Source organism: Lasioglossum baleicum, unplaced genomic scaffold (assembly GCF_051020765.1).
Source record: "Lasioglossum baleicum unplaced genomic scaffold, iyLasBale1 scaffold0023, whole genome shotgun sequence".
NCBI classification, from domain to species: domain Eukaryota; kingdom Metazoa; phylum Arthropoda; class Insecta; order Hymenoptera; family Halictidae; genus Lasioglossum; species Lasioglossum baleicum.
The window spans coordinates 2,742,084-2,766,822 of NW_027469083.1; the positions used below are offsets into that span (position 1 = coordinate 2,742,084).

Sequence of the window (24,739 nt, forward strand, 5' to 3'; positions counted from 1 at the left end):
ACCCATGCGCGTTCCGGCAAATTGTCACGCATAAAAACCCCGCGAAAATGTGGTAATCTTTCACACGCTGTCGTCAATTCGACGTCCGTCGTCGTGTTGTCTTTCTTTTTTTTTTTTTCTCTTAACCTTCCTCAAGCCTTCTCCACGCGTATACGGCGCGAGACGTAACCCGCGACCCTCCATGGTGCGATTGTGTCGCTCGGCTTCTTGCAATTGTTTCTTTGCGGCTTTCGCGGCGTTTATAGCTTTTACTACTCCCGCGGCGCCGCCCGTCAATGCTCCGATAGCTGACAAAGCGGGCAACAGCAGCGGTAGAAAACCACCGCGTTTGGCGATTGGGAGAATTCGTTTTTTTTTCGCCTTTTCTCGCGTTTCTTTAGGCCCATGCCTAATTTCGTTTTAGCTTTCATGGCTGCCAACACAGCAGCCGCAGACACCTTCTCTCCGAACGAAGCGTCTCCGGACTTTATGCGCTGTAGCGCTCGATCCGCCAAAATATTGTCGGCCACGTGACGATCACCCAGATCCTTGTGCAGCGAATACGCTATGTCGTGCTCGCGACAGGCAGCGTCCAACGGATTTATTCCACGGTCCCCACGGGCTAATCGTGCACGCAGTTTCGTACCAGGACCGCAGAATTGGTAACTAGGTATATGCAATTCGAACGGTAACGCGTTTACAGCTCTGTTTAAAAGCCCCTTACCGAGGCGCGGCATAAACTGTTTTTAAAAAAAAAGAACACGAATCCTTTTTTCACGGGGGTCGGAGGGGGACTGATACCAACAATGTTCGAGCTCTCGTATAAATACTACCCACCACCCATCGAATCAATCGAAGCATGCGTTTCGTAAAGCAATCTTTGGATATTCGTGTTCCGACGCGTCGCGCGTTCGACGATCACTCCGAGGCGATGCGAAAACATGGATCATTGTTACCCGGTAATGTACGATGTGTGATAAGCGGTCCGTCAGGATGTGGTAAAACGAACGTTATGATTAGCCTGTTGGAGAGCGCGAACGGATTACGATTCGCCAATGTATACGTGTACTCGAAATCGTTGCGCCAGCCAAAATACCAATACTTGAGCAGACTGTTCTCATCCGTGGGGAAGGATGTGGGCTACTTCGCGTTTGCTGACAACGTTGACGTAATCCCTCCCGCAGAAGCACGGCCCGATTCGATATTCATCTTCGACGATGTGGCGTGCGATGAGCAAGATATCATGCGAGAATATTTCGCGATGGGTAGACATTCGCACGTCGATTGCTTTTACCTGGGACAGTCGTATGCGAGAATACCTAAACATTTAATTCGCGACAATGCTAATCTGCTGATTCTGTTTAAACAAGATGCCATGAACCTGCGACACGTTCATCAGGATCATGTAAATACCGATATGCCGTTCGAAACGTTTAGCGCGTTATGCATGAATTGTTGGCGAAAGAGGTATGGATTTCTCGTAATCGATAAAGACAGTCCTGTCAGTCGAGGTCGTTACAGACGCGGATTTAACGAGTTTGTCGTACTGTAACGGACACATTTGCTCGATAAGAGCCGTTGGAGTCACATCTCCGATATGTCATCGAAGAAGAGGAGCTCCGATATGTCGTCGAAGGAGAAGAAGAGGAGTTCCGATATGCCGTCGAAGGAGAAGAAGCTGCGAGCTTCGATCGCGAACGAAATAGCGAAGACCAGCGATACCATACGGAAAAAGTATTTAGCGTTGAAAGTTGGGAAAATGGCTACCCAGGAGAATTTGCAAGCAAATTTACAACCGATCGTCGAACCGTTGAAACAGTTAGTTAAAAATACAGCTACCGCCGAACCGAGCGACGACGACAACGTGTTCGACGACATTAAGGAGTCTCCATTGCGAAAAAAAAGAAGATTCTCGGATATTAAGGGAACGCCGTCGTCCATTATGAAAAAAAGAAGAAGAATAAAGAAGAAAAAGAATGACAAAGTCAGTTCGAGAAATATATATGTTGACGACGACGACGACGACGACGATGACGACGAGCCGATGATGGTACCGCGACAGGAGGAGGAGGATACCTTCCAATCACCGCGCACTCCATCTTTGGAATCTTCTATGCGTAATATTTTTGAAAATCCTGAAATTCATCACGAGGAAAATCAACAGCTATCCGAGAATTTCGGACCTTTGGCGCGCGAATATTTACAAAAATTTTTTACCGGCCCAACGAAAAATTCCGACAACGTGTACGGAGTATATCTGCAGGACGATAAGCTGATGCTGGGAAATTCAACGTTTGAGGTGGCCAACAACGATGATATCATCATTAGAGGGCTACGGTACAGAGGGACTCGCGGTCTTTACGAATTGATATTCAATAAAGTACCCGACGAGCAGGCGTGCACCGAGGATGATAAGAACGCGTACAAAAGAATTCTCGTTATTACACAAGCGCATCGACGCGGGAATCAGATAATGGGAAACAAAGGTTTCAAGTATAGAAAAATTATAAAACCGTTGTTTTCGTCGCCAAGTGGAAGGGGTATTCAGCTTCCAACTTTTATGCGCGTGACCGACCATCCAATCGATTACGTGCATTGGGACGATCCGAACGAACTCGTCGATCGTCTGAGATTGTTGACGGCTTCGAGGAACGCTGGCCATTCGGGGCATAACAACGAAATAATGTCGATAATCGAGGAACTTCGCGAGGCTGGTTTAATTATAAATTAAAGTTTACGAGTTGACGACATGTCAGTCGATAAAATTGTGGCATTGTTGCGGCTGGATAAAATGCGCGTTCGTTTGAATTGCTGCGAAACGAATCAAACGATATCCTCGGGAGGAGAAGACGACGGTGAAAACTGGAACCTGAGATTTCATCATCTGGAGACGAAACTGGACGAGATATATCAACAAATACTACGGATCGAAAAGCAGTTGTACGAGTTGGTGACGGTAGGAAAACCACAAGGTAGCAAGAGATAAGGTATTTCGCAGGAAACAGCATATCAGGCGGTCGAAGAAGTCTAAAAAAATGTATGTCAACAAATTTGGTACATCGTTTCGTGAAACGAACAAGCGAAAGTTGGATGTTCCTTTCTATTCGTTACAAAAATATGTACACGATAACGCAATATGTTTGAACAACGCTAATTTGTACGATGCGAATGGAGCTGGGATCGAGCGTGTGGCGTATCCCACCGCAAACGATCACGCGACGACCAAATCGTACGTCGATGACATTGTAAAACGCGGTGACGAATATGTTAAATCAAAGGTGGAAATATACGTGTTGGACAATGTGATGAGACTGGACAAAAAACTGAAAACATCCGAAGGAACGTTGAAGTCCGAGATCATGGAGAAACTGAACAAACAACTAAAAACGTTAAGGTCCGAAATCGTGGAGAAACTGAGCAAAGACCTGAAAACATCTAACGAAACGTTGAGGTCCCAGATCGTGCAGAAACTGGGCAAAGACCTGAAAACATCGGAAGAAACATTGAGGTCCGAGATCACGAAGAAACTGGACAAAGACCTGAAAACCTCTAACGAAACGTTTAGGTCAGAAATCACGAAGAAACTGGACAAAGCAGTGAGAGCTCGATTCCATATCTAGGTAGCGAGAACAAGTACTGTGTGGTAAGTCTAGATCAGAGGTTCCCCCTCCCAGGTCTCATTTCAAGATTTCTAAGAAAGTTCTAAAATATAACAATGGCATCTCCCCACCACCACCTCCCTAGAAGGAGCGAGAGAGAGAGAGTGAGAATCATGTCATTGCGTGGTGGCAATTCAAGAAGGAAACGTCGTACTCTCTCTCTCTCTCTATCTCATCACGATGAGCATTAACAAATCATCCTACGAACTTATAAGAAAAGTTATTCGGGACGTTACGTCGAATATCGGCAAGGAAGAACGGAATTTCGATTGCAAGGAAGCGAACAATCCCATCCCGTTCAATAGATTGTTGTTGGATCTTTTAAGCTCGATACGTAAACACGCTGTGATCATGACGGATAAAAAAGACGCGTACTTCGATGCGGAGTTTCTATCTATCCAAAATGTGAAAGCCCCCGCTAAGAAGACTGACGCGGCAACGAAAGGCTACGTGGATGATCTTGTCGCCAGCAGCAAAGCGATGGCTAGCAACAACGAATTTTTCGATGCGAAATCTCAACGTATTAAAAATTTGGGGACACCAACCGACGAGAACGATTCGGCAACGAAACTCTACGTCGATAAGACGATCGATTTGTTGAGAAAAGTGTTTGCAGACGAATTTAATAAGAGCGCCGAGGATATTCACGACACGCGAGACAAGATCGAGCACATCCATGAAATCGTAACGGACAACGAGCTCGCCGATAAATCGATGGTGGCGAAACTGAAAGACATTGAGGAATGCATGCAACAGAATCAAGAAAAGCTGTCGGAGTTTGAAACGATGATAGAGCATAATTATGGTGGAATTCTCCGTGAAAAATTTATCGAGCTCGAGGACAGGTTGATCGAAGTATTGAAGTACGAGCAGAGGGTGGATCATGAAAAATTGGACGCTGTTGCGAAATTTTCCGATAAACTCAGCGATAGACTTTCAGCCGTGGAACATAAAATCGACAACAAGTTGGAAAGAAGACTATTAAACTTGAAGAATACGCTGCTTGGTAAAATCAGTGATGTGAAGGACACGGTGAACGCGGACAAGTTGAGCCAGGGAAAGTTGATGCTTCTTGAAAACAATGTGGCGGATATGCAACAAAAATTCGCAACTGGCGGTTATGAAACCGGTCAGGAATTGGATAAGAGATTTGAAATGCATAGAGAGAGCATGCACAAGATATTGGCCGAGCTGACGGGAGAGGGAAATATAACTGGGAAATTTGAAGATTTCAAGAAAAGTTTAAACGAGAAATTCGAAGAAATATATGTGCAAATGCGACGTATCGAGGAGCAGCAACAAGAAATGATACGCGCAGCTTTCGACGAGCTAGATAGTCGAGTGCATCGACGCTTCGAGGACTGGAAAGAATCGATTGAAAAGAGACTAATCGGCGATGAGTAAAGAAAAAGTGAAATTGGTAGAAGAGCTGCACGCCCCGGCGAGACGTTTCTTCCCGCGTAGACGGGTGATCGTGCGAGGATTCGATGATCTTTGGCAAGCTGATATCGTCGAAGTTCAGCAATATGCGCGAGATAATCGGGGACATCGATACATTCTTACGATAATCGATGTGTTTAGCAAATACGCGTGGGCGGTTCCTTTGAAGAGTAAAAATGCGAGCGATGTGTGTAAAGCTTTCGCGTCCGCGTTGAAGAAGGATGGCAGAGCTCCGAACAACTTGCAGACCGACATGGGCAAGGAATTCTACAACGCACAGTTCCAAGAATATCTGAGAAACCACAACATCCGTCATTACTCGACCTTCAGCGCTATGAAAGCTTCCGTCGTAGAACGTTTCAACCGCACGTTGAAGAACAGCATGTGGAAATATTTCTCGTTGAGCGGAAAATATCGTTGGATCGATGCGCTTCCCACGCTGATCGAGGACTACAATAATCGAAAACACCGTACCACCCGTATGCGCCCCGCGGATGTGAACCGTAAAAATGCTGAGCATCTTCTGTCCACCGTGTACAGCAACGTGAAGATTGCCGGTCCCGCCAAATTCAAGGTGGGCGATCGCGTGCGCGTCAGCAAATTCAAAACTCTGTTCGACAAAGGATACACGCCGAACTGGTCGACGGAAATATTTAAGATCATCACGGTGAAACGAACGAATCCTGTCACGTACCTCTTGATCGATTCAAAGGACAATCCTATCGCCGGCGGATTTTATGAACACGAGATACACGCGGCTAAATACCCCGACGTATATTTAATTGAAAAAATATTGCGCAGGAAAGGAAATAAAATATATGTAAAATGGTTAGGGTTGGACGCGTCGCATAATTCGTGGATATCTAAAACTGCTATAGTTTAAAACTTCAAATATGATTTCTACTTTTTTATAAAAGATCTTTTCATGTAATTTTTATTAATAAATAATGTGTAAAACGTATTCTTCAATTTTTTTCCCTGACCTGAAAGAGAGAGAGAGAGGAAATTCTTATACAATAATAAATTTTTTTTATTTTAACGTATTCTTCAGTAACACTCTTACATTTTTCAACATTCTTCTTCTTCAGTAACACTCTTATACATTTATTCTATTAAATGATATAAAACTGATTGAGGATATCAAATAAGGTGGAGTTAGCACTCAAAGATTGGTTCTCGAATCCGACCAACAATTCCTCAGTCTCTGGATATCAAATCAAGCGGCGCTCACGTGATTAAACTCCTGACAAAAACAGATAATCTATAGTGAGAGAGTGGTGTAAGGTAATGTTCCCGGAGAAGATTGTGTTCGATCAGTTTTACATGTGTGCCTAATCTTCAGTATACATATGCATTACAAATTTTTAAAATAATGTACTTCAGTAACACTCTTATTTTGAATAAAATAATGTAAAATCAAAACATCACGTCCAGGATAACAGTCTCTCTCTCTCTCTATCTTACCATACATCATCTGTTTCATGACTCAAGTTTAATCACGTGATCACAACGTTAATTGATATGCACAGAGCGGGATATTGAAAGGATTGAAAATAAGATTCGAGAACTGACCTGTTCATGACAGAATTTTAATTATGTGATCACTGCATGGAATTGCTCTTAAGACTCGAGAACTGACCTCTAGATAGCAGAATTTTAATTATGTGATCAGAGAATTGTTTTGATGACAAAATAATGCAGTCATAACATAATTAAAATTCTACCATGAACAGGTCAGATCTCGAATCTTAAGAGCAATTTCATGCAGTGATCACAGAATTAAAATTCTGTCATCTAGAGGTCAGTTCTCGAATCTTAAGAGCAATTCCTTCAAAAATCCTAGTCTGTGCATATCAAGTAAGGTGGTGATCACGTGATTAAACTCAGACCAGTAACAGATGATGCAAAAGTATGATAAAGAACGAGACTGTTAACCTGGACGACATGATGTTGAATCAGTTTTACATTTTTCATTTTTTAAAAAAAATCTCGCGAAATTAACATCGCTTAGACGCTTCTAGCGCTATAACCTCGGCGCCCAAAGTCACCAGTTCACAATCTATTAGCGAGTTTTGATCGAAAGACCGGCTCTCGACAATTGTTTTGATAAAATTTTTTACTCTAACATTTTTTGAAATAACAACGAAATCGGCAAATTTTGCAGCAACGTCCGGAACGTTGTCTACTAATCCTATATACATACTATCTATACAAAATTCTAAATTGTATATGTTACACATAGTTTTCTCAGTAATATATATATTTATGGTTGAGTTCGCTATTTTAATTAGCTCCCGTCCATTCAGATTAACCATTTCCAAGGTCAAATTATCACCAAGTTTTATGCGCTCCATATTGCTTTGAATAATCGGTTTCGCGCGCAGCAACTCTCTCCATGTTTTAATTGAAAATAGAAGTTCATTTCCACGGCTATCACCGATAGCCAGCTCCGCATAAATGTCCTCTCCGATCCGTATGCCAAGTTCCAAATATTTGAAATAATTCCCAGCTATGGAATATCTTCTACACAAAATCCGTACGGAACGTGATTGGGAACTAGTTGACAAATCGATCGGTTCTGGTTGAGAATATCTACAGCAGATTAATTTTTCAGACATCTTTCTAAATTTCTTTCACATTTTTTTTTTTATATATCTTTTTTCTACTTACATATCATCTTGGCTTTTCACAGACTCGTCAATTTTTTGACAGTTGTCGAGCTGACGACGGTTGAACATCGTTCAAACCCACACTTTTCACCGTCTCACTCTCTCACGATGTTAACGTTTTCGTGGCGGTTGCTCGAGTATTCGGCCTGACGCTCGGATTGCATTGTTTTATAGAACCATTAATCTACATACCACTTCCTTGCTACAGATAGCGGTCAACAAAGTTTTTTTCAATCTCCATCCCAACACTTCCTTTTATGGCAATGAAACGATATTGTAATGTCCCCAAGGAAGTGTAGTGACCAAATTATCACAGATATACCGTTTATCGTCGTACGGACTTAACGCTAATTTCATTTCAGCTATGGAATACACTCGATGCTGTACCGACATTATACGTTTATTGTTAATGCTCTTTTCCGTATGATTATGAAGACACTCGACATAGTCTTCAAAACTTATATCTCTGGCTGTGGCGTTTGTCCTAATGCCTTTGATTTTTTTCGTTTCGCGGCAGGTATCATCGTCGTCGCGCACGCGAGTAGCATACATTTTCGCGCGAAGCCCCACGAACTCAGTCATAATTTTGCCCCCGTTCTCATCCTTCATTAATCCCAGCATCTTTTTGTTCGCGATCGGAACGCCGTACGCGTTGTTCTCGACATAATTACTTGTATCGTATCGATGGATATCACGTTTCATCGTCTCATACACATCGTCGCAAGCGATCTCGTATATCAGACTGTCCGTGTCCGTGTACAAAATCTTGCAATTTTGTTGGAAATTGGGATACATGTACTCGTAATGAAAGCTGTACAAATGAGTTTTTGATATATCCAATACGGACATGCCTATGTAGATGGGTTTGTGGAATTTGAGTAACAGCTTGTTTAGCTGTATCGCGACGAAATCCTCCGAAAACACGGTACAACTGTGAAAATTTGGTCTGGCTATCAATTGCTCGACACCGTATCGACCGTCCCATCGGGAAAGCAATTTCACGTTCACGTGATTTCGAACGTTCTCCATTGTTTTTCCAAACACAGCGTTGTTCATTAATTTAAACAAATTTTTAGAAAAATCGTTAGTCGCCTCGGCGCGTAATTTCGTGTTCAAATCGATATAGCCGTGCAACCATCGCGATTGTTGAAACTCTAGAATTCGATAAATTTTCTTCAATTTTAGGTTATGCTTTAAACTTTGCTGTAAATACCGATAGTGCAGAACGTATCGCTCCTTATCGCGAAGCGTTGCCATCAACTTTCTCTGCCGGCTCGAGTCGGCCGCCGTGTCGTGACTCGGACAGAACGGTAGATCCGCGTGAGCATCGTGAATTTCACTAGGATACTCTAAATCAACCTCCAAAATGTATCCTACAGGGCTGTCGATTGGAACGGATTCAACGTTGAAATTCTCTATGTCCTCCACCCATCGAAAGTCTCTGTACGGTAGAGGTTGCGACATAGCCCAACCGTATAAATTGTTAACGTCGAAATACATTAGATAGGTTGACGGTTTGCTGGAGTCATATTTTGGTAAATACTTGTTGTTTGCACACGCATATCTCTGAGAACATTGGCTCAATCCGCCGCGTATTCCTCGCTCCACGAATAAAAGCATGTCCACGTCCGTGAACAACTCCAATTCGATCTTAGTCATTTTCAGCATCACGTCCCACGCGAAACCGGGAAGCGTGTAATAATGCGCCGGATCGAGTTTATAGTTCTCGAGACAGTCGTCGCGGAAATTTTCGAAAACATCAGCCGATAACAACACATCCAATTTCAAATACAAATCGCTGTACTGTCCCAACGTTTTTATAGCGAAACGCGACCAAACCGTGCTCGCGTGAACGTAATCGGCGTCCGATATCCCCCTGTCGCAAAGCTGATTGTAAAATGCCTCGCGCGACGGCAAACACGTGTCGTTTAATTTGTCGTACGACGCCAGATAGTCGTACGGAAAGACGCCTTTTCTAGTCAAGAGATTGAAATCGTCGACGTTGAGATGATCAAATTGATTTCGTACAACGCGTAATTTGTTTTTGCCCAGATACGATGATAACTTGTCCAAACTCGAATTCAAGAACTTGAAGGAATCGATAAATCGAAACTTCAACAACTTTGCATAATTTCTCTTTTCATCTTTATTCGCAACAACTTTCGTGAACGAGATGTACCGCTCTTTTGTCAACGGCAACACAGCTATCTTACCCTCGAACGTGTTTGCTAATTCTTTAATAATGAAATGCGCATCGTAGCCGGACAAATTGTGAAAGACCACCGGTATCACGTACGAAGATTGATAACCTAAATTACACGCGATATGCGCCGGACCGCGATACGCTCCCGTAAAATGACAATGATCGTGTACTTTTGTGTCGGAACTGCTGAACGGCTGCTCGCACACATGACAATGCGTAGCCGTCTGAAAATTTAACTCCTGTCTTTCAGTTAGTTCGTCCATAGGTACCGTTTTGTCGAATATCGGCTGTAATTTATTGCTTATATCATGCAACTTTGCAGCGAACCACGCGGCACATCCCTCTTCCTTGCGACAAGCTCGATACTCGCACAAAGAAGAGTCGTAGCGGCAATGCATGTAATAACCTATGCTGAACGCGTGGTGATGCTGATACAGCGAGCGTGCTCCACGACCTTGTCCTTCCTGCTTCTCCAACAGACATTCCAAATCGGCGTAGATAACGAACGGCGCCTGTTCTTTGTGCACATAGTTCTTAAACTGCAACCACTTATCTTCTTCCGATACTGGAAGTGACAGAGCGCAATCGTTCATCCGTTCACAATCGATCGTATGAACGTTTAATTTCTCCAGCGTGTAGAAATATTGTAAACATCTGAAAGAAAAAAAACATTTCTCTCTCTTTGCTTTCAAGAATTAAAAAAACAATCTTACCGATCGCAAATATACTTCATACACTTATGCTTGCTAAGCTGCGACGAAACCAATCGTGGCAAATTTCGTATACACACGTAATGACCGCGCGTTTTCGCCTCATTCTGTAGAAACAACAAGTTGACGTGCCTCATCCGTTTCTTCTCGGTCAGATGAAGCGTTACACACCTCTTGTCCACCCATTCGAACACATTCACGGAAATGTCGTTCTCTCTTTCGAATTTCCGAATGTCTTTGAACGGCATCGGTAGTGTATAACCTTCGGTTCGAAGCACCGTCTGGTAGCGAGGATACGATGATAAACGTGATGTATTTTTTTCTACCGGATAGAGACCCGCCACTATCGCCCAAAAAAAGCATGCTTCATCGTTGCTGATCACGTTCACGATCGCTCTCTTCAACTGTATATTTCGAGGCACGATAACGCAGCAACCGGCCTGTAATGGCTGGTATTTGTTGCAGCTCACTATCAGATGCAGTATCTTCGATAACGCCCACCCGCTGTCTCGTTCTTGAAACTCTTCCATCGATGCTAAAATCGGCGGCACAACGTCCTTCAGGTACCATCGGCGTAGATTACTGGTTCGAAACAGCACAACGTTTCGCGTACCGAAACTTTTCACCGAAACCTCGTCGCGCAGCACAAATTCCGCCTCCAACCTAACGTTCACTTTCAACGACGAATGAGCGTTCAAAAATTCCGTGACACGTCCCGTAATCATCCGTTTCGCGTGTTGTAAAAATTTGCGCGGATCGATATGTTCGATGTTAATAACGATACCGGTCGATATGCGATTGCTAAACGCCGACTCGACAGTCTCCCAACGAAGCGTCGAGGCTCTCGCACCAACACCACGTAAACCTCCACCGACCCGTGAAATATTATAGCTCAACGAAACGTTCAAACTTTTCATGCGACACATGATCGATGCTAAACTAAATCTCGCGCCCATCGTCAATTCATCCTTCATACATGTTAGATAATTGATACAGCACTGTAGAGACTCGATGTATGAGCGAGACCATTCGCGATACTCATCGACAGTTCTAACCATCATCGACATGCGTGTCAAACACCTTAACATTTTTTTCAACGTTTGAATCATCTTGTTGCACAAAATATTTTTTCAACTTCAATTTAATGTCATCCGTTAAATTTCCTGTTCTCAAAAACGTAATTACACTTCGCATCCAACGATGCGGCGTTCGCCCGTCTCGATGATATCCAGTATCGTTGCTGGCGAATCGATCGCGGGCCATCGCGCCACGACTTGACTAAATCTTTTCGTATAAAAGAAACATACGCGACTCGTTGCATCGTTTCGCATTAAACGTACTATCAACGTTTTCTGCTCAATGGGAAAACTATCGTCCAAATACAAATTTATAACGCGAACCCAAGCCAAACTTTTTAACGTTGGGACAGGCATCTCTCTCTTTTAAAAAAAAAAAAAAAAAAAAAAGGTTGAATCAAATACGTAAATGAAGTATACGTCTTTTCAACGGTAAAAATGGCGGAATCAAATCCGATAAACCGTATTCTCGACGGTGACATTCCCCCACACGAACATAATCGGTTCTACGGTATCGAAGCACCACAATATTCAAATGTCTCACCAACTGTCCTTCAGGTTTTAAAAACACAAACACGTTTAAAATATCAATACGCCCCTTCTGCACTTCGTTCAACAAGTCCAACGGACTAAACATGGAAACCGCCACGTACGGGACAATGACCGATCTTTCACGAAAAACACAGTAAATCTTGCACGAAAGAACGCGAAAATATTGTTCAAGAATATTCTGATGCAAAACGGTATGAATGCCGAATTCAAATAACTTCGTCGCAGCGAACGCCTGCAACGATGGCACGTTAGCGAACCGCATCATTCTTTACACATCCCATTATTTCACGCAATATTTAAACAGCTTGAAATACAAAGGATGTGGTCCTACAGATAACCCGATCGCGCAGAATGTAAATCCCCACTGAAAAAATACGGAAACGTGATAGATAAGGAAATCGTTCCACATAATATTACAACTTAAAAAATCTTTAAAAATACGTGTGGTCTTACAGATAACAATGCCTTGCAAGACAGGATGCGAAACGTGTTCGGACATGATCCCCACCCAAAAGATAATGATAACCACGCATGAAATAACAAGGTCGATGACACGCTATTTCATGGAAAAATTTAATGAAGAATACTAACGTGTTCCCCCCTCCCCCACCCAAAAGATTGACCTACATAATATTTACAGAATAATAAAACGCGGAAAAAATTTAATGAAGAATACTAATGTGTTCCCCACCCAAAAGATTGACCTACATAATATTTACAGAATAATAAAACGCGGAAAAAGATAGAATAATAAAACGCGGAAAAAGATAAGGAAACAAAGACGGCACCGGAAATGATAACGATAAGGAAAACCGCAAGGCGCGTCGGAAATCAAGGAAAACCGCAAGAAATCAAGATGGCGCCAGAGCCGAACGCTATTTCACGACAACGGAAATTCACTTCCTGAGTTAGAATCCCCATAGGTACACTACTGACATCTGTAAGGAAAAAATAAAATCCAGGTCAGGTTAATTTTTATTAAAATTGATTATAAAAAAAGGTACCACAATTACGAATATAAAATTTCGCGCGCGCCAAAGAACTGTGTTTACGGAACCTTTAAATGGACACAAAATAAATGACCCCCGCCGATTATGAATACGAAATTTCGAAAAAAAAAATTTTCTGTAAATGTTACGCGTTACACTTGTGTTATATGAATACGAAATATTGCAAAAAATCGATTGTCACGATAAAATTTTGGTAACAAAGGCGATCTAGATTGGGCGCCGAAAAAAGAAGGTTCGAGAAGAAGTATCAAAAGCTCTCATGATTTATTTAAACATATTTCAACGAATTGCAGCAATGTAGTACGTCATTTGTAATGAAAGATTATTTGATGTTATAGGATCGGATTTTTCCAAGATCCCTGTTTCTGATCACAGACACTCTGTTAAACTGAAGCACTTCAATTTAACATGCACTATTTCATATATTGGATGATTGCAAAAGCTCATACTCAATTTACCTCGTGAACTTGTCTGAAACTAAACGTGCAACTTCTACGGAAAAGGAAATCACAAGTTGTAAAATGTTCGGAGATAATTATAGAAAACAGAGTTACAGACTATATAATTGATTAATAAAACTGTTATTTATCCCAAATAGGGTACGAACTTTTGCAAACACATTACTAATACATTACGTTTAGTAATACATTATTGGCTAACGATTGAAGGCTGTTAAAGGATCTGGTAAAGAATCATTGGTCATGGACTTTAGAAAATGACGAAAAGATATTATATCTTAAATATAAACATATTATTAATATATTCAACGAAAAATATCCTGCATCGCTTATGGGAAGCAGTAGTTAGATTTTTAAAAAAATACTGTCCACACTTGGACATCAGTCAATTATACATATAGGGGAAAATTATAAAAAGATTTTCTTGTGGTCAAACAATGGATTATATGTACTTACTTAGACTACATTATCCTAACAACTAGTCAATTCACTCATAAGAGCACGTCAAGATAAAATTGACTAACATCTTACATTCTAATACATCTACTACGCCTCGAAGTTATTGAACCCACGCTCGCCACACTCTGCACTGGATTTCGAGGAATTTTTCGAACCACTCCAGTTTTGGTTCTGACGAAAGGAACAACTCTTCTCACCTGTGCAGGAATTATTAGATCCCTCTGTACAATCGTTCTCGGCTCATCCACAGCTTCCCCTCGAAAACGTTCATTCATTATCCGCATTGCACGTTGCTTATGATGCCTAGCGGTTTGCCTTAGGATCTTGTCCGCCCTACATACATTTAACCATTTCCGTGACACTTGAGCAGCGCAAAGCAGAGACTTAGGCTCCAACTTGCGTAGAATCAGCTGGGATATCTCCGGCGGGAGTTCAGAAATGAAATCCAACTTGGCAGGTTCCAGTAGTCCTAGCGCACGGAGGAAAGACCTGAAGAACTCCATGTTGCCGCTGCAGCGTCAGGATCTCTAATGATCTACTGTTCCAAATTTTGGGTTTATATACCCTTGGTTACGGTTGATCGCCTGTTCCGGTTCGGTGACCCGACCAATCAGGATCGAGCTCGGATGAATTTATGTTTGTCATTGTTATGTTAACTTGCTGTTGAATGCACGCATCTGGACATAAATCGTTGAATTTGTTTGCCGTATATCAAACTCTAGGGAAATGTTTCTGTTTGGAATACCTTATGAAAATGTTTCATTTTGGAATACGCTATGAAATATGTAGATAACATAAATTTACATCTTAAGATGTTTTCTTTCAATGACATAGGGAGTGGTATAGGTATGATGTTTAACCCACCGTCGGACGGAGCGGTTCTAGGAGATACATCAATCACTATTTTGTGCAGTGTGATACATCCTTAAGCGGCGCGAACCCCTGGCCACTAGTAGCTTAATGTAAATGCTGTAATGCTGATTAGTTTTACATATCAGAGACACATTGTATTAACCCTCATACGCTCCTCAAGAATATTTTCCTCAATCCGCGAGTGGTTCGTAAGTCGGTCCGGATTGAGATCAGCTTGAGCCCAACGCTAGATTTCTAAAAACCGCGCGGAAATTGCGTAACAGCAACGGAGGAAATTAAGGGGCCGCCACACCGCTTAGGGAAACTAAATTCCTCAATTTCGAACAAATTTCGGATCTTATGGTTAGGACAGAGACGGAACGAAGCTAGCAGCCACTAGTGCGATAAAGATGGTACATTAGATAGAAGTCCAGACTTTGTAAACTCAAACGTCGAAAAAAACTTCTTTTTTATATTGATGTTCCCTGACACCCCCCCCCCCCGCGGAGAGGGGAAATTAGTTTAGATTGCCCCGAGGCCGACAAAATCCCCCGACCCGCTAGGTCATACCGGGAGTTTAGAGGGAATCAGAGTCAATCTCAGTCCTGAACTAAAAAGAGAGGAAATTCTGGTGGAGGACAGGCGCAAAGTTTAGTATTTTGTTCCTACCACCCCCGAGTAGGGTGTCATTTGAAAGAGCTCGGGAAGAGGTATTGAGCCTCATAGGCTAGGAGCGCCTCCGAGGTCATCCGAAGGGCGTATAGCGTTTCTCGTAAATTAGAAAAGTTCTGTATGTATTTGGAGTCGCGAGGGCATTAGGATCTCGATCCCGAGGTCAGAGTGGAGGTGCCTTTGACTTTGAAAATTCTGACAAAGCCAAAGGTCTTGGAAATCTTTTTCAGATTTTCAAGGTCAAGGTCAAGGTCAAAGGTGCAGGCGGGATCAGGAACCTCCCCCGAAGGTCGCCATATAAATTTGCGGTGTAGAGCGACAAAAAGTAGTGAAAAATGGCATAGAATAGGTTACTTTAGCAATTAAGGATTTAGGTTTTAGGCTGCGTGCGGATAGGAATAGTGTTAAACGGTTAGATTTAAGAGTGCGGTTTCAATATTTCATATAGTTTGGATTGACATCTGTAAGGAAAAAATAAAATCCAGGTCAGGTTAATTTTTATTAAAATTGATTATAAAAAAAGGTACCACAATTACGAATATAAAATTTCGCGCGCGCCAAAGAACTGTGTTTACGGAACCTTTAAATGGACACAAAATAAATGACCCCCGCCGATTATGAATACGAAATTTCGAAAAAAAAATTTTTCAGTAAATGTTACGCGTTACACTTGTGTTATATGATTACGAAATATTGCAAAAAATCGATTGTCACGATAAAATTTTGGTAACAAAGGCGATCTAGATTGGGCGCCGAAAAAAGAAGGTTCGAGAAGAAGTATCAAAAGCTCTCATGATTTATTTAAACATATTTCAACGAATTGCAGCAATGTAGTACGTCATTTGTAATGAAAGATTATTTGATGTTATAGGATCGGATTTTTCCAAGATCCCTGTTTCTGATCACAGACACTCTGTTAAACTGAAGCACTTCAATTTAACATGCACTATTTCATATATTGGATGATTGCAAAAGCTCATACTCAATTTACCTCGTGAACTTGTCTGAAACTAAACGTGCAACTTCTACGGAAAAGGAAATCACAGGTTGTAAAATGTTCGGAGACAATTATAGAAAACAGAGTTACAGACTATATAATTGATTAATAAAACTGTTATTTATCCCAAATAGGGTACGAACTTTTGCAAACACATTACTAATACATTACGTTTAGTAATACATTATTGGCTAACGATTGAAGGCTGTTAAAGGATCTGGTAAACAATTGGTCATGGACTTTAGAAAATGACGAAAAGATATTATATCTTAAATATAAACATATTATTAATATATTCAACGAAAAATATCCTGCATCGCTTATGGGAAGCAGTAGTTAGATTTTTTAAAAAATACTGTCCACACTTGGACATCAGTCAATTATACATATAAGGGAAAATTATAAAAAGATTTTCTTGTGGTCAAACAATGGATTATATGTACTTACTTAGACTACATTATCCTAACAACTAGTCAATTCACTCATAAGAGCACGTCAAGATAAAATTGACTAACATCTTACATTCTAATACATCTACTACGCCTCGAAGTTATTGAACCCACGCTCGCCACACTCTGCACTGGATTTCGAGGAATTTTTCGAACCACTCCAGTTTTGGTTCTGACGAAAGGAACAACTCTTCTCACCTGTGCAGGAATTATTAGATCCCTCTGTACAATCGTTCTCGGCTCATCCACAGCTTCCCCTCGAAAACGTTCATTCATTATCCGCATTGCACGTTGCTTATGATGCCTAGCGGTTTGCCTTAGGATCTTGTCCGCCCTACATACATTTAACCATTTCCGTGACACTTGAGCAGCGCAAAGCATAGACTTAGGCTCCAACTTGCGTAGAATCAGCTGGGATATCTCCGGCGGGAGTTCAGAAATGAAATCCAACTTGGCAGGTTCCAGTAGTCCTAGCGCACGGAGGAAAGACCTGAAGAACTCCATGTTGCCGCTGCAGCGTCAGGATCTCGAATGATCTACTGTTCCAAATTTTGGGTTTATATACCCTTGGTTACGGTTGATCGCCTGTTCCGGTTCGGTGACCCGACCAATCAGGATCGAGCTCGGATGAATTTATGTTTGTCATTGTTATGTTAACTTGCTGTTGAGTGCACGCATCTGGACATAAATCGTTGAATTTGTTTGCCGTATATCAAACTCTAGGGAAATGTTTCTGTTTGGAATACCTTATGAAAATGTTTCATTTTGGAATACGCTATGAAATATGTAGATAACATAAATTTACATCTTAAGATGTTTTCTTTCAATGACATAGGGAGTGGTATAGGTATGATGTTTAACCCACCGTCGGACGGAGCGGTTCTAGGAGATACATCAATCACTATTTTGTGCAGTGTGATACATCCTTAAGCGGCGCGAACCCCTGGCCACTAGTAGCTTAATGTAAATGCTGTAATGCTGATTAGTTTTACATATCAGAGACACATTGTATTAACCCTCATACGCTCCTCAAGAATATTTTCCTCAATCCGCGAGTGGTTCGTAAGTCGGTCCGGATTGAGATCAGCTTGAGCCCAACGCTAGATTTCTAAAAACCGCGCGGAAATTGCGTAACAGCAACGGAGGAAATTAAGGGGCCGCCACACCGCTTAGGGAAACTAAATTCCTCAATTTCGAACAAATTTCGGATCTTATGGTTAGGACAGAGACGGAACGAAGCTAGCAGCCACTAGTGCGATAAAGATGGTACATTAGATAGAAGTCCAGACTTTGTAAACTCAAACGTCGAAAAAAACTTCTTTTTTATATTGATGTTCCCTGACACCCCCCCCCCCCCGCGGAGAGGGGAAATTAGTTTAGATTGCCCCGAGGCCGACAAAATCCCCCGACCCGCTAGGTCATACCGGGAGTTTAGAGGGAATCAGAGTCAATCTCAGTCCTGAACTAAAAAGAGAGGAAATTCTGGTGGAGGACAGGCGCAAAGTTTAGTATTTTGTTCCTACCACCCCCGAGTAGGGTGTCATTTGAAAGAGCTCGGGAAGAGGTATTGAGCCTCATAGGCTAGGAGCGCCTCCGAGGTCATCCGAAGGGCGTATAGCGTTTCTCGTAAATTAGAAAAGTTCTGTATGTATTTGGAGTCGCGAGGGCATTAGGATCTCGATCCCGAGGTCAGAGTGGAGGTGCCTTTGACTTTGAAAATTCTGACAAAGCCAAAGGTCTTGGAAATCTTTTTCAGATTTTCAAGGTCAAGGTCAAGGTCAAAGGTGCAGGCGGGATCAGGAACCTCCCCCGAAGGTCGCCATATAAATTTGCGGTGTAGAGCGACAAAAAGTAGTGAAAAATGGCATAGAATAGGTTAATTTAGCAATTAAGGATTTAGGTTTTAGGCTGCGTGCGGATAGGAATAGTGTTAAACGGTTAGATTTAAGAGTGCGGTTTCAATATTTCATATAGTTTGGATTGACATCTGTAAGGAAAAAATAAAATCCAGGTCAGGTTAATTTTTATTAAAATTGATTATAAAAAAAGGTACCACAATTACGAATATAAAATTTCGCGCGCGCCAAAGAACTGTGTTTACGGAACCTTTAAATGGACACAAAATAAATGACCCCCGCCGATTATGAATACGAAATTTCGAAAAAAAAATTTTTCAGTAAATGTTACGCGTTACACTTGTGTTATATGATTACGAAATATTGCAAAAAATCGATTGTCACGATAAAATTTTGGTAACAAAGGCGATCTAGATTGGGCGCCGAAAAAAGAAGGTTCGAGAAGAAGTATCAAAAGCTCTCATGATTTATTTAAACATATTTCAACGAATTGCAGCAATGTAGTACGTCATTTGTAATGAAAGATTATTTGATGTTATAGGATCGGATTTTTCCAAGATCCCTGTTTCTGATCACAGACACTCTGTTAAACTGAAGCACTTCAATTTAACATGCACTATTTCATATATTGGATGATTGCAAAAGCTCATACTCAATTTACCTCGTGAACTTGTCTGAAACTAAACGTGCAACTTCTACGGAAAAGGAAATCACAGGTTGTAAAATGTTCGGAGACAATTATAGAAAACAGAGTTACAGACTATATAATTGATTAATAAAACTGTTATTTATCCCAAATAGGGTACGAAATCTTGCAAACACATTACTAATACATTACGTTTAGTAATACATTATTGGCTAACGATTGAAGGCTGTTAAAGGATCTGGTAAAGAATCATTGGTCATGGACTTTAGAAAATGACGAAAAGATATTATATCTTAAATATAAACATATTATTAATATATTCAACGAAAAATATCCTGCATCGCTTATGGGAAGCAGTAGTTAGATTTTTTAAAAAATACTGTCCACACTTGGACATCAGTCAATTATACATATAGGGGAAAATTATAAAAAGATTTTCTTGTGGTCAAACAATGGATTATATGTACTTACTTAGACTACATTATCCTAACAACTAGTCAATTCACTCATAAGAGCACGTCAAGATAAAATTGACTAACATCTTACATTCTAATACATCTACTACGCCTCGAAGTTATTGAACCCACGCTCGCCACACTCTGCACTGGATTTCGAGGAATTTTTCGAACCACTCCAGTTTTGGTTCTGACGAAAGGAACAACTCTTCTCACCTGTGCAGGAATTATTAGATCCCTCTGTACAATCGTTTTCGGCTCATCCACAGCTTCCCCTCGAAAACGTTCATTCATTATCCGCATTGCACGTTGCTTATGACGCCTAGCGGTTTGCCTTAGGATCTTGTCCGCCCTACATACATTTAACCATTTCCGTGACACTTGAGCAGCGCAAAGCAGAGACTTAGGCTCCAACTTGCGTAGAATCAGCTGGGATATCTCCGGCGGGAGTTCAGAAATGAAATCCAACTTGGCAGGTTCCAGTAGTCCTAGCGCACGGAGGAAAGACCTCAAGAACTCCATGTTGCCGCTGCAGCGTCAGGATCTCTAATGATCTACTGTTCCAAATTTTGGGTTTATATACCCTTGGTTACGGTTGATCGCCTGTTCCGGTTCGGTGACCCGACCAATCAGGATCGAGCTCGGATGAATTTATGTTTGTCATTGTTATGTTAACTTGCTGTTGAGTGCACGCATCTGGACATAAATCGTTGAATTTGTTTGCCGTATATCAAACTCTAGGGAAATGTTTCTGTTTGGAATACCTTATGAAAATGTTTCATTTTGGAATACGCTATGAAATATGTAGATAACATAAATTTACATCTTAAGATGTTTTCTTTCAATGACATAGGGAGTGGTATAGGTATGATGTTTAACCCACCGTCGGACGGAGCGGTTCTAGGAGATACATCAATCACTATTTTGTGCAGTGTGATACATCCTTAAGCGGCGCGAACCCCTGGCCACTAGTAGCTTAATGTAAATGCTGTAATGCTGATTAGTTTTACATATCAGAGACACATTGTATTAACCCTCATACGCTCCTCAAGAATATTTTCCTCAATCCGCGAGTGGTTCGTAAGTCGGTCCGGATTGAGATCAGCTTGAGCCCAACGCTAGATTTCTAAAAACCGCGCGGAAATTGCGTAACAGCAACGGAGGAAATTAAGGGGCCGCCACACCGCTTAGGGAAACTAAATTCCTCAATTTCGAACAAATTTCGGATCTTATGGTTAGGACAGAGACGGAACGAAGCTAGCAGCCACTAGTGCGATAAAGATGGTACATTAGATAGAAGTCCAGACTTTGTAAACTCGAACGTCGAAAAAAACTTCTTTTTTATATTGATGTTCCCTGACACCCCCCCCCCCCGCGGAGAGGGGAAATTAGTTTAGATTGCCCCGAGGCCGACAAAATCCCCCGACCCGCTAGGTCATACCGGGAGTTTTGAGGGAATCAGAGTCAATCTCAGTCCTGAACTAAAAAGAGAGGAAATTCTGGTGGAGGACAGGCGCAAAGTTTAGTATTTTGTTCCTACCACCCCCGAGTAGGGTGTCATTTGAAAGAGCTCGGGAAGAGGTATTGAGCCTTATAGGCTAAGAGCGCCTCCGAGGTCATCCGAAGGGCGTATAGCGTTTCTCGTAAATTAGAAAAGTTCTGTATGTATTTGGAGTCGCGAGGGCATTAGGATCTCGATCCCGAGGTCAGAGTGGAGGTGCCTTTGACTTTGAAAATTCTGACAAAGCCAAAGGTCTTGGAAATCTTTTTCAGATTTTCAAGGTCAAGGTCAAGGTCAAAGGTGCAGGCGGGATCAGGAACCTCCCCCGAAGGTCGCCATATAAATTTGCGGTGTAGAGCGACAAAAAGTAGTGAAAAATGGCATAGAATAGGTTAATTTAGCAATTAAGGATTTAGGTTTTAGGCTGCGTGCGGATAGGAATAGTGTTAAACGGTTAGATTTAAGAGTGCGGTTTCAATATTTCATATAGTTTGGATTGACATCTGTAAGGAAAAAATAAAATCCAGGTCAGGTTAATTTTTATTAAAATTGATTATAAAAAAAGGTACCACAATTACGAATATAAAATTTCGCGCGCGCCAAAGAACTGTGTTTACGGATCCTTTAAATGGACACAAAATAAATGACCCCCGCCGATTATGAATACGTATTTCGAAAAAAAAAATTTTCTGTAAATGTTACGCGTTACACTTGTGTTATATGATTACGAAATATTGCAAAAAATCGATTGTCACGATAAAATTTTGGTAACAAAGGCGATTTAGATTGGGCGCCGAAAAAAGAAGGTTCGAGAAGAAGTATCAAAAGCTCTCATGATTTATTTAAACATATTTCAACGAATTGCAGCAATGTAGTACGTCATTTGTAATGAAAGATTATTTGATGTTATAGGATCGGATTTTTCCAAGATCCCTGTTTCTGATCACAGACACTCTGTTAAACTGAAGCACTTCAATTTAACATGCACTATTTCATATATTGGATGATTGCAAAAGCTCATACTCAATTTACCTCGTGAACTTGTCTGAAACTAAACGTGCAACTTCTACGGAAAAGGAAATCACAAGTTGTAAAATGTTCGGAGATAATTATAGAAAACAGAGTTACAGACTATATAATTGATTAATAAAACTGTTATTTATCCCAAATAGGGTACGAACTTTTGCAAACACATTACTAATACATTACGTTTAGTAATACATTATTGGCTAACGATTGAAGGCTGTTAAAGGATCTGGTAAAGAATCATTGGTCATGGACTTTAGAAAATGACGAAAAGATATTATATCTTAAATATAAACATATTATTAATATATTCAACGAAAAATATCCTGCATCGCTTATGGGAAGCAGTAGTTAGATTTTTTTAAAAATACTGTCCACACTTGGACATCAGTCAATTATACATATAGGGGAAAATTATAAAAAGATTTTCTTGTGGTCAAACAATGGATTATATGTACTTACTTAGACTACATTATCCTAACAACTAGTCAATTCACTCATAAGAGCACGTCAAGATAAAATTGACTAACATCTTACATCCTAATACATCTACTACGCCTCGAAGTTATTGAACCCACGCTCGCCACACTCTGCACTGGATTTCGAGGAATTTTTCGAACCACTCCAGTTTTGGTTCTGACGAAAGGAACAACTCTTCTCACCTGTGCAGGAATTATTAGATCCCTCTGTACAATCGTTCTCGGCTCATCCACAGCTTCCCCTCGAAAACGTTCATTCATTATCCGCATTGCACGTTGCTTATGATGCCTAGCGGTTTGCCTTAGGATCTTGTCCGCCCTACATACATTTAACCATTTCCGTGACACTTGAGCAGCGCAAAGCATAGACTTAGGCTCCAACTTGCGTAGAATCAGCTGGGATATCTCCGGCGGGAGTTCAGAAATGAAATCCAACTTGGCAGGTTCCAGTAGTCCTAGCGCACGGAGGAAAGACCTGAAGAACTCCATGTTGCCGCTGCAGCGTCAGGATCTCGAATGATCTACTGTTCCAAATTTTGGGTTTATATACCCTTGGTTACGGTTGATCGCCTGTTCCGGTTCGGTGACCCGACCAATCAGGATCGAGCTCGGATGAATTTATGTTTGTCATTGTTATGTTAACTTGCTGTTGAGTGCACGCATCTGGACATAAATCGTTGAATTTGTTTGCCGTATATCAAACTCTAGGGAAATGTTTCTGTTTGGAATACCTTATGAAAATGTTTCATTTTGGAATACGCTATGAAATATGTAGATAACATAAATTTACATCTTAAGATGTTTTCTTTCAATGACATAGGGAGTGGTATAGGTATGATGTTTAACCCACCGTCGGACGGAGCGGTTCTAGGAGATACATCAATCACTATTTTGTGCAGTGTGATACATCCTTAAGCGGCGCGAACCCCTGGCCACTAGTAGCTTAATGTAAATGCTGTAATGCTGATTAGTTTTACATATCAGAGACACATTGTATTAACCCTCATACGCTCCTCAAGAATATTTTCCTCAATCCGCGAGTGGTTCGTAAGTCGGTCCGGATTGAGATCAGCTTGAGCCCAACGCTAGATTTCTAAAAACCGCGCGGAAATTGCGTAACAGCAACGGAGGAAATTAAGGGGCCGCCACACCGCTTAGGGAAACTAAATTCCTCAATTTCGAACAAATTTCGGATCTTATGGTTAGGACAGAGACGGAACGAAGCTAGCAGCCACTAGTGCGATAAAGATGGTACATTAGATAGAAGTCCAGACTTTGTAAACTCAAACGTCGAAAAAAACTTCTTTTTTATATTGATGTTCCCTGACACCCCCCCCCCCGCGGAGAGGGGAAATTAGTTTAGATTGCCCCGAGGCCGACAAAATCCCCCGACCCGCTAGGTCATACCGGGAGTTTAGAGGGAATCAGAGTCAATCTCAGTCCTGAACTAAAAAGAGAGGAAATTCTGGTGGAGGACAGGCGCAAAGTTTAGTATTTTGTTCCTACCACCCCCGAGTAGGGTGTCATTTGAAAGAGCTCGGGAAGAGGTATTGAGCCTCATAGGCTAGGAGCGCCTCCGAGGTCATCCGAA

General features: G+C 41.4%; 1 protein-coding gene across 1 annotated transcript; it reads right to left on the reverse strand.

Moving 5' to 3' along the window:
* Positions 1–8,002: 8,002 nt before the first annotated feature.
* LOC143219336 (uncharacterized) lies at positions 8,003–12,373 on the reverse strand. The gene is made up of 6 exons (XM_076445340.1): positions 12,331–12,373; positions 12,199–12,242; positions 11,846–12,099; positions 10,664–11,740; positions 8,961–10,604; positions 8,003–8,678 (listed from the first exon to the last, which is right to left on the reverse strand). Exons 1-6 carry the CDS (start codon positions 12,371–12,373, stop codon positions 8,003–8,005), a joined length of 3,738 nt encoding a protein of 1,245 aa, XP_076301455.1.
* Between the last annotated feature and the right edge of the window lie 12,366 nt (positions 12,374–24,739).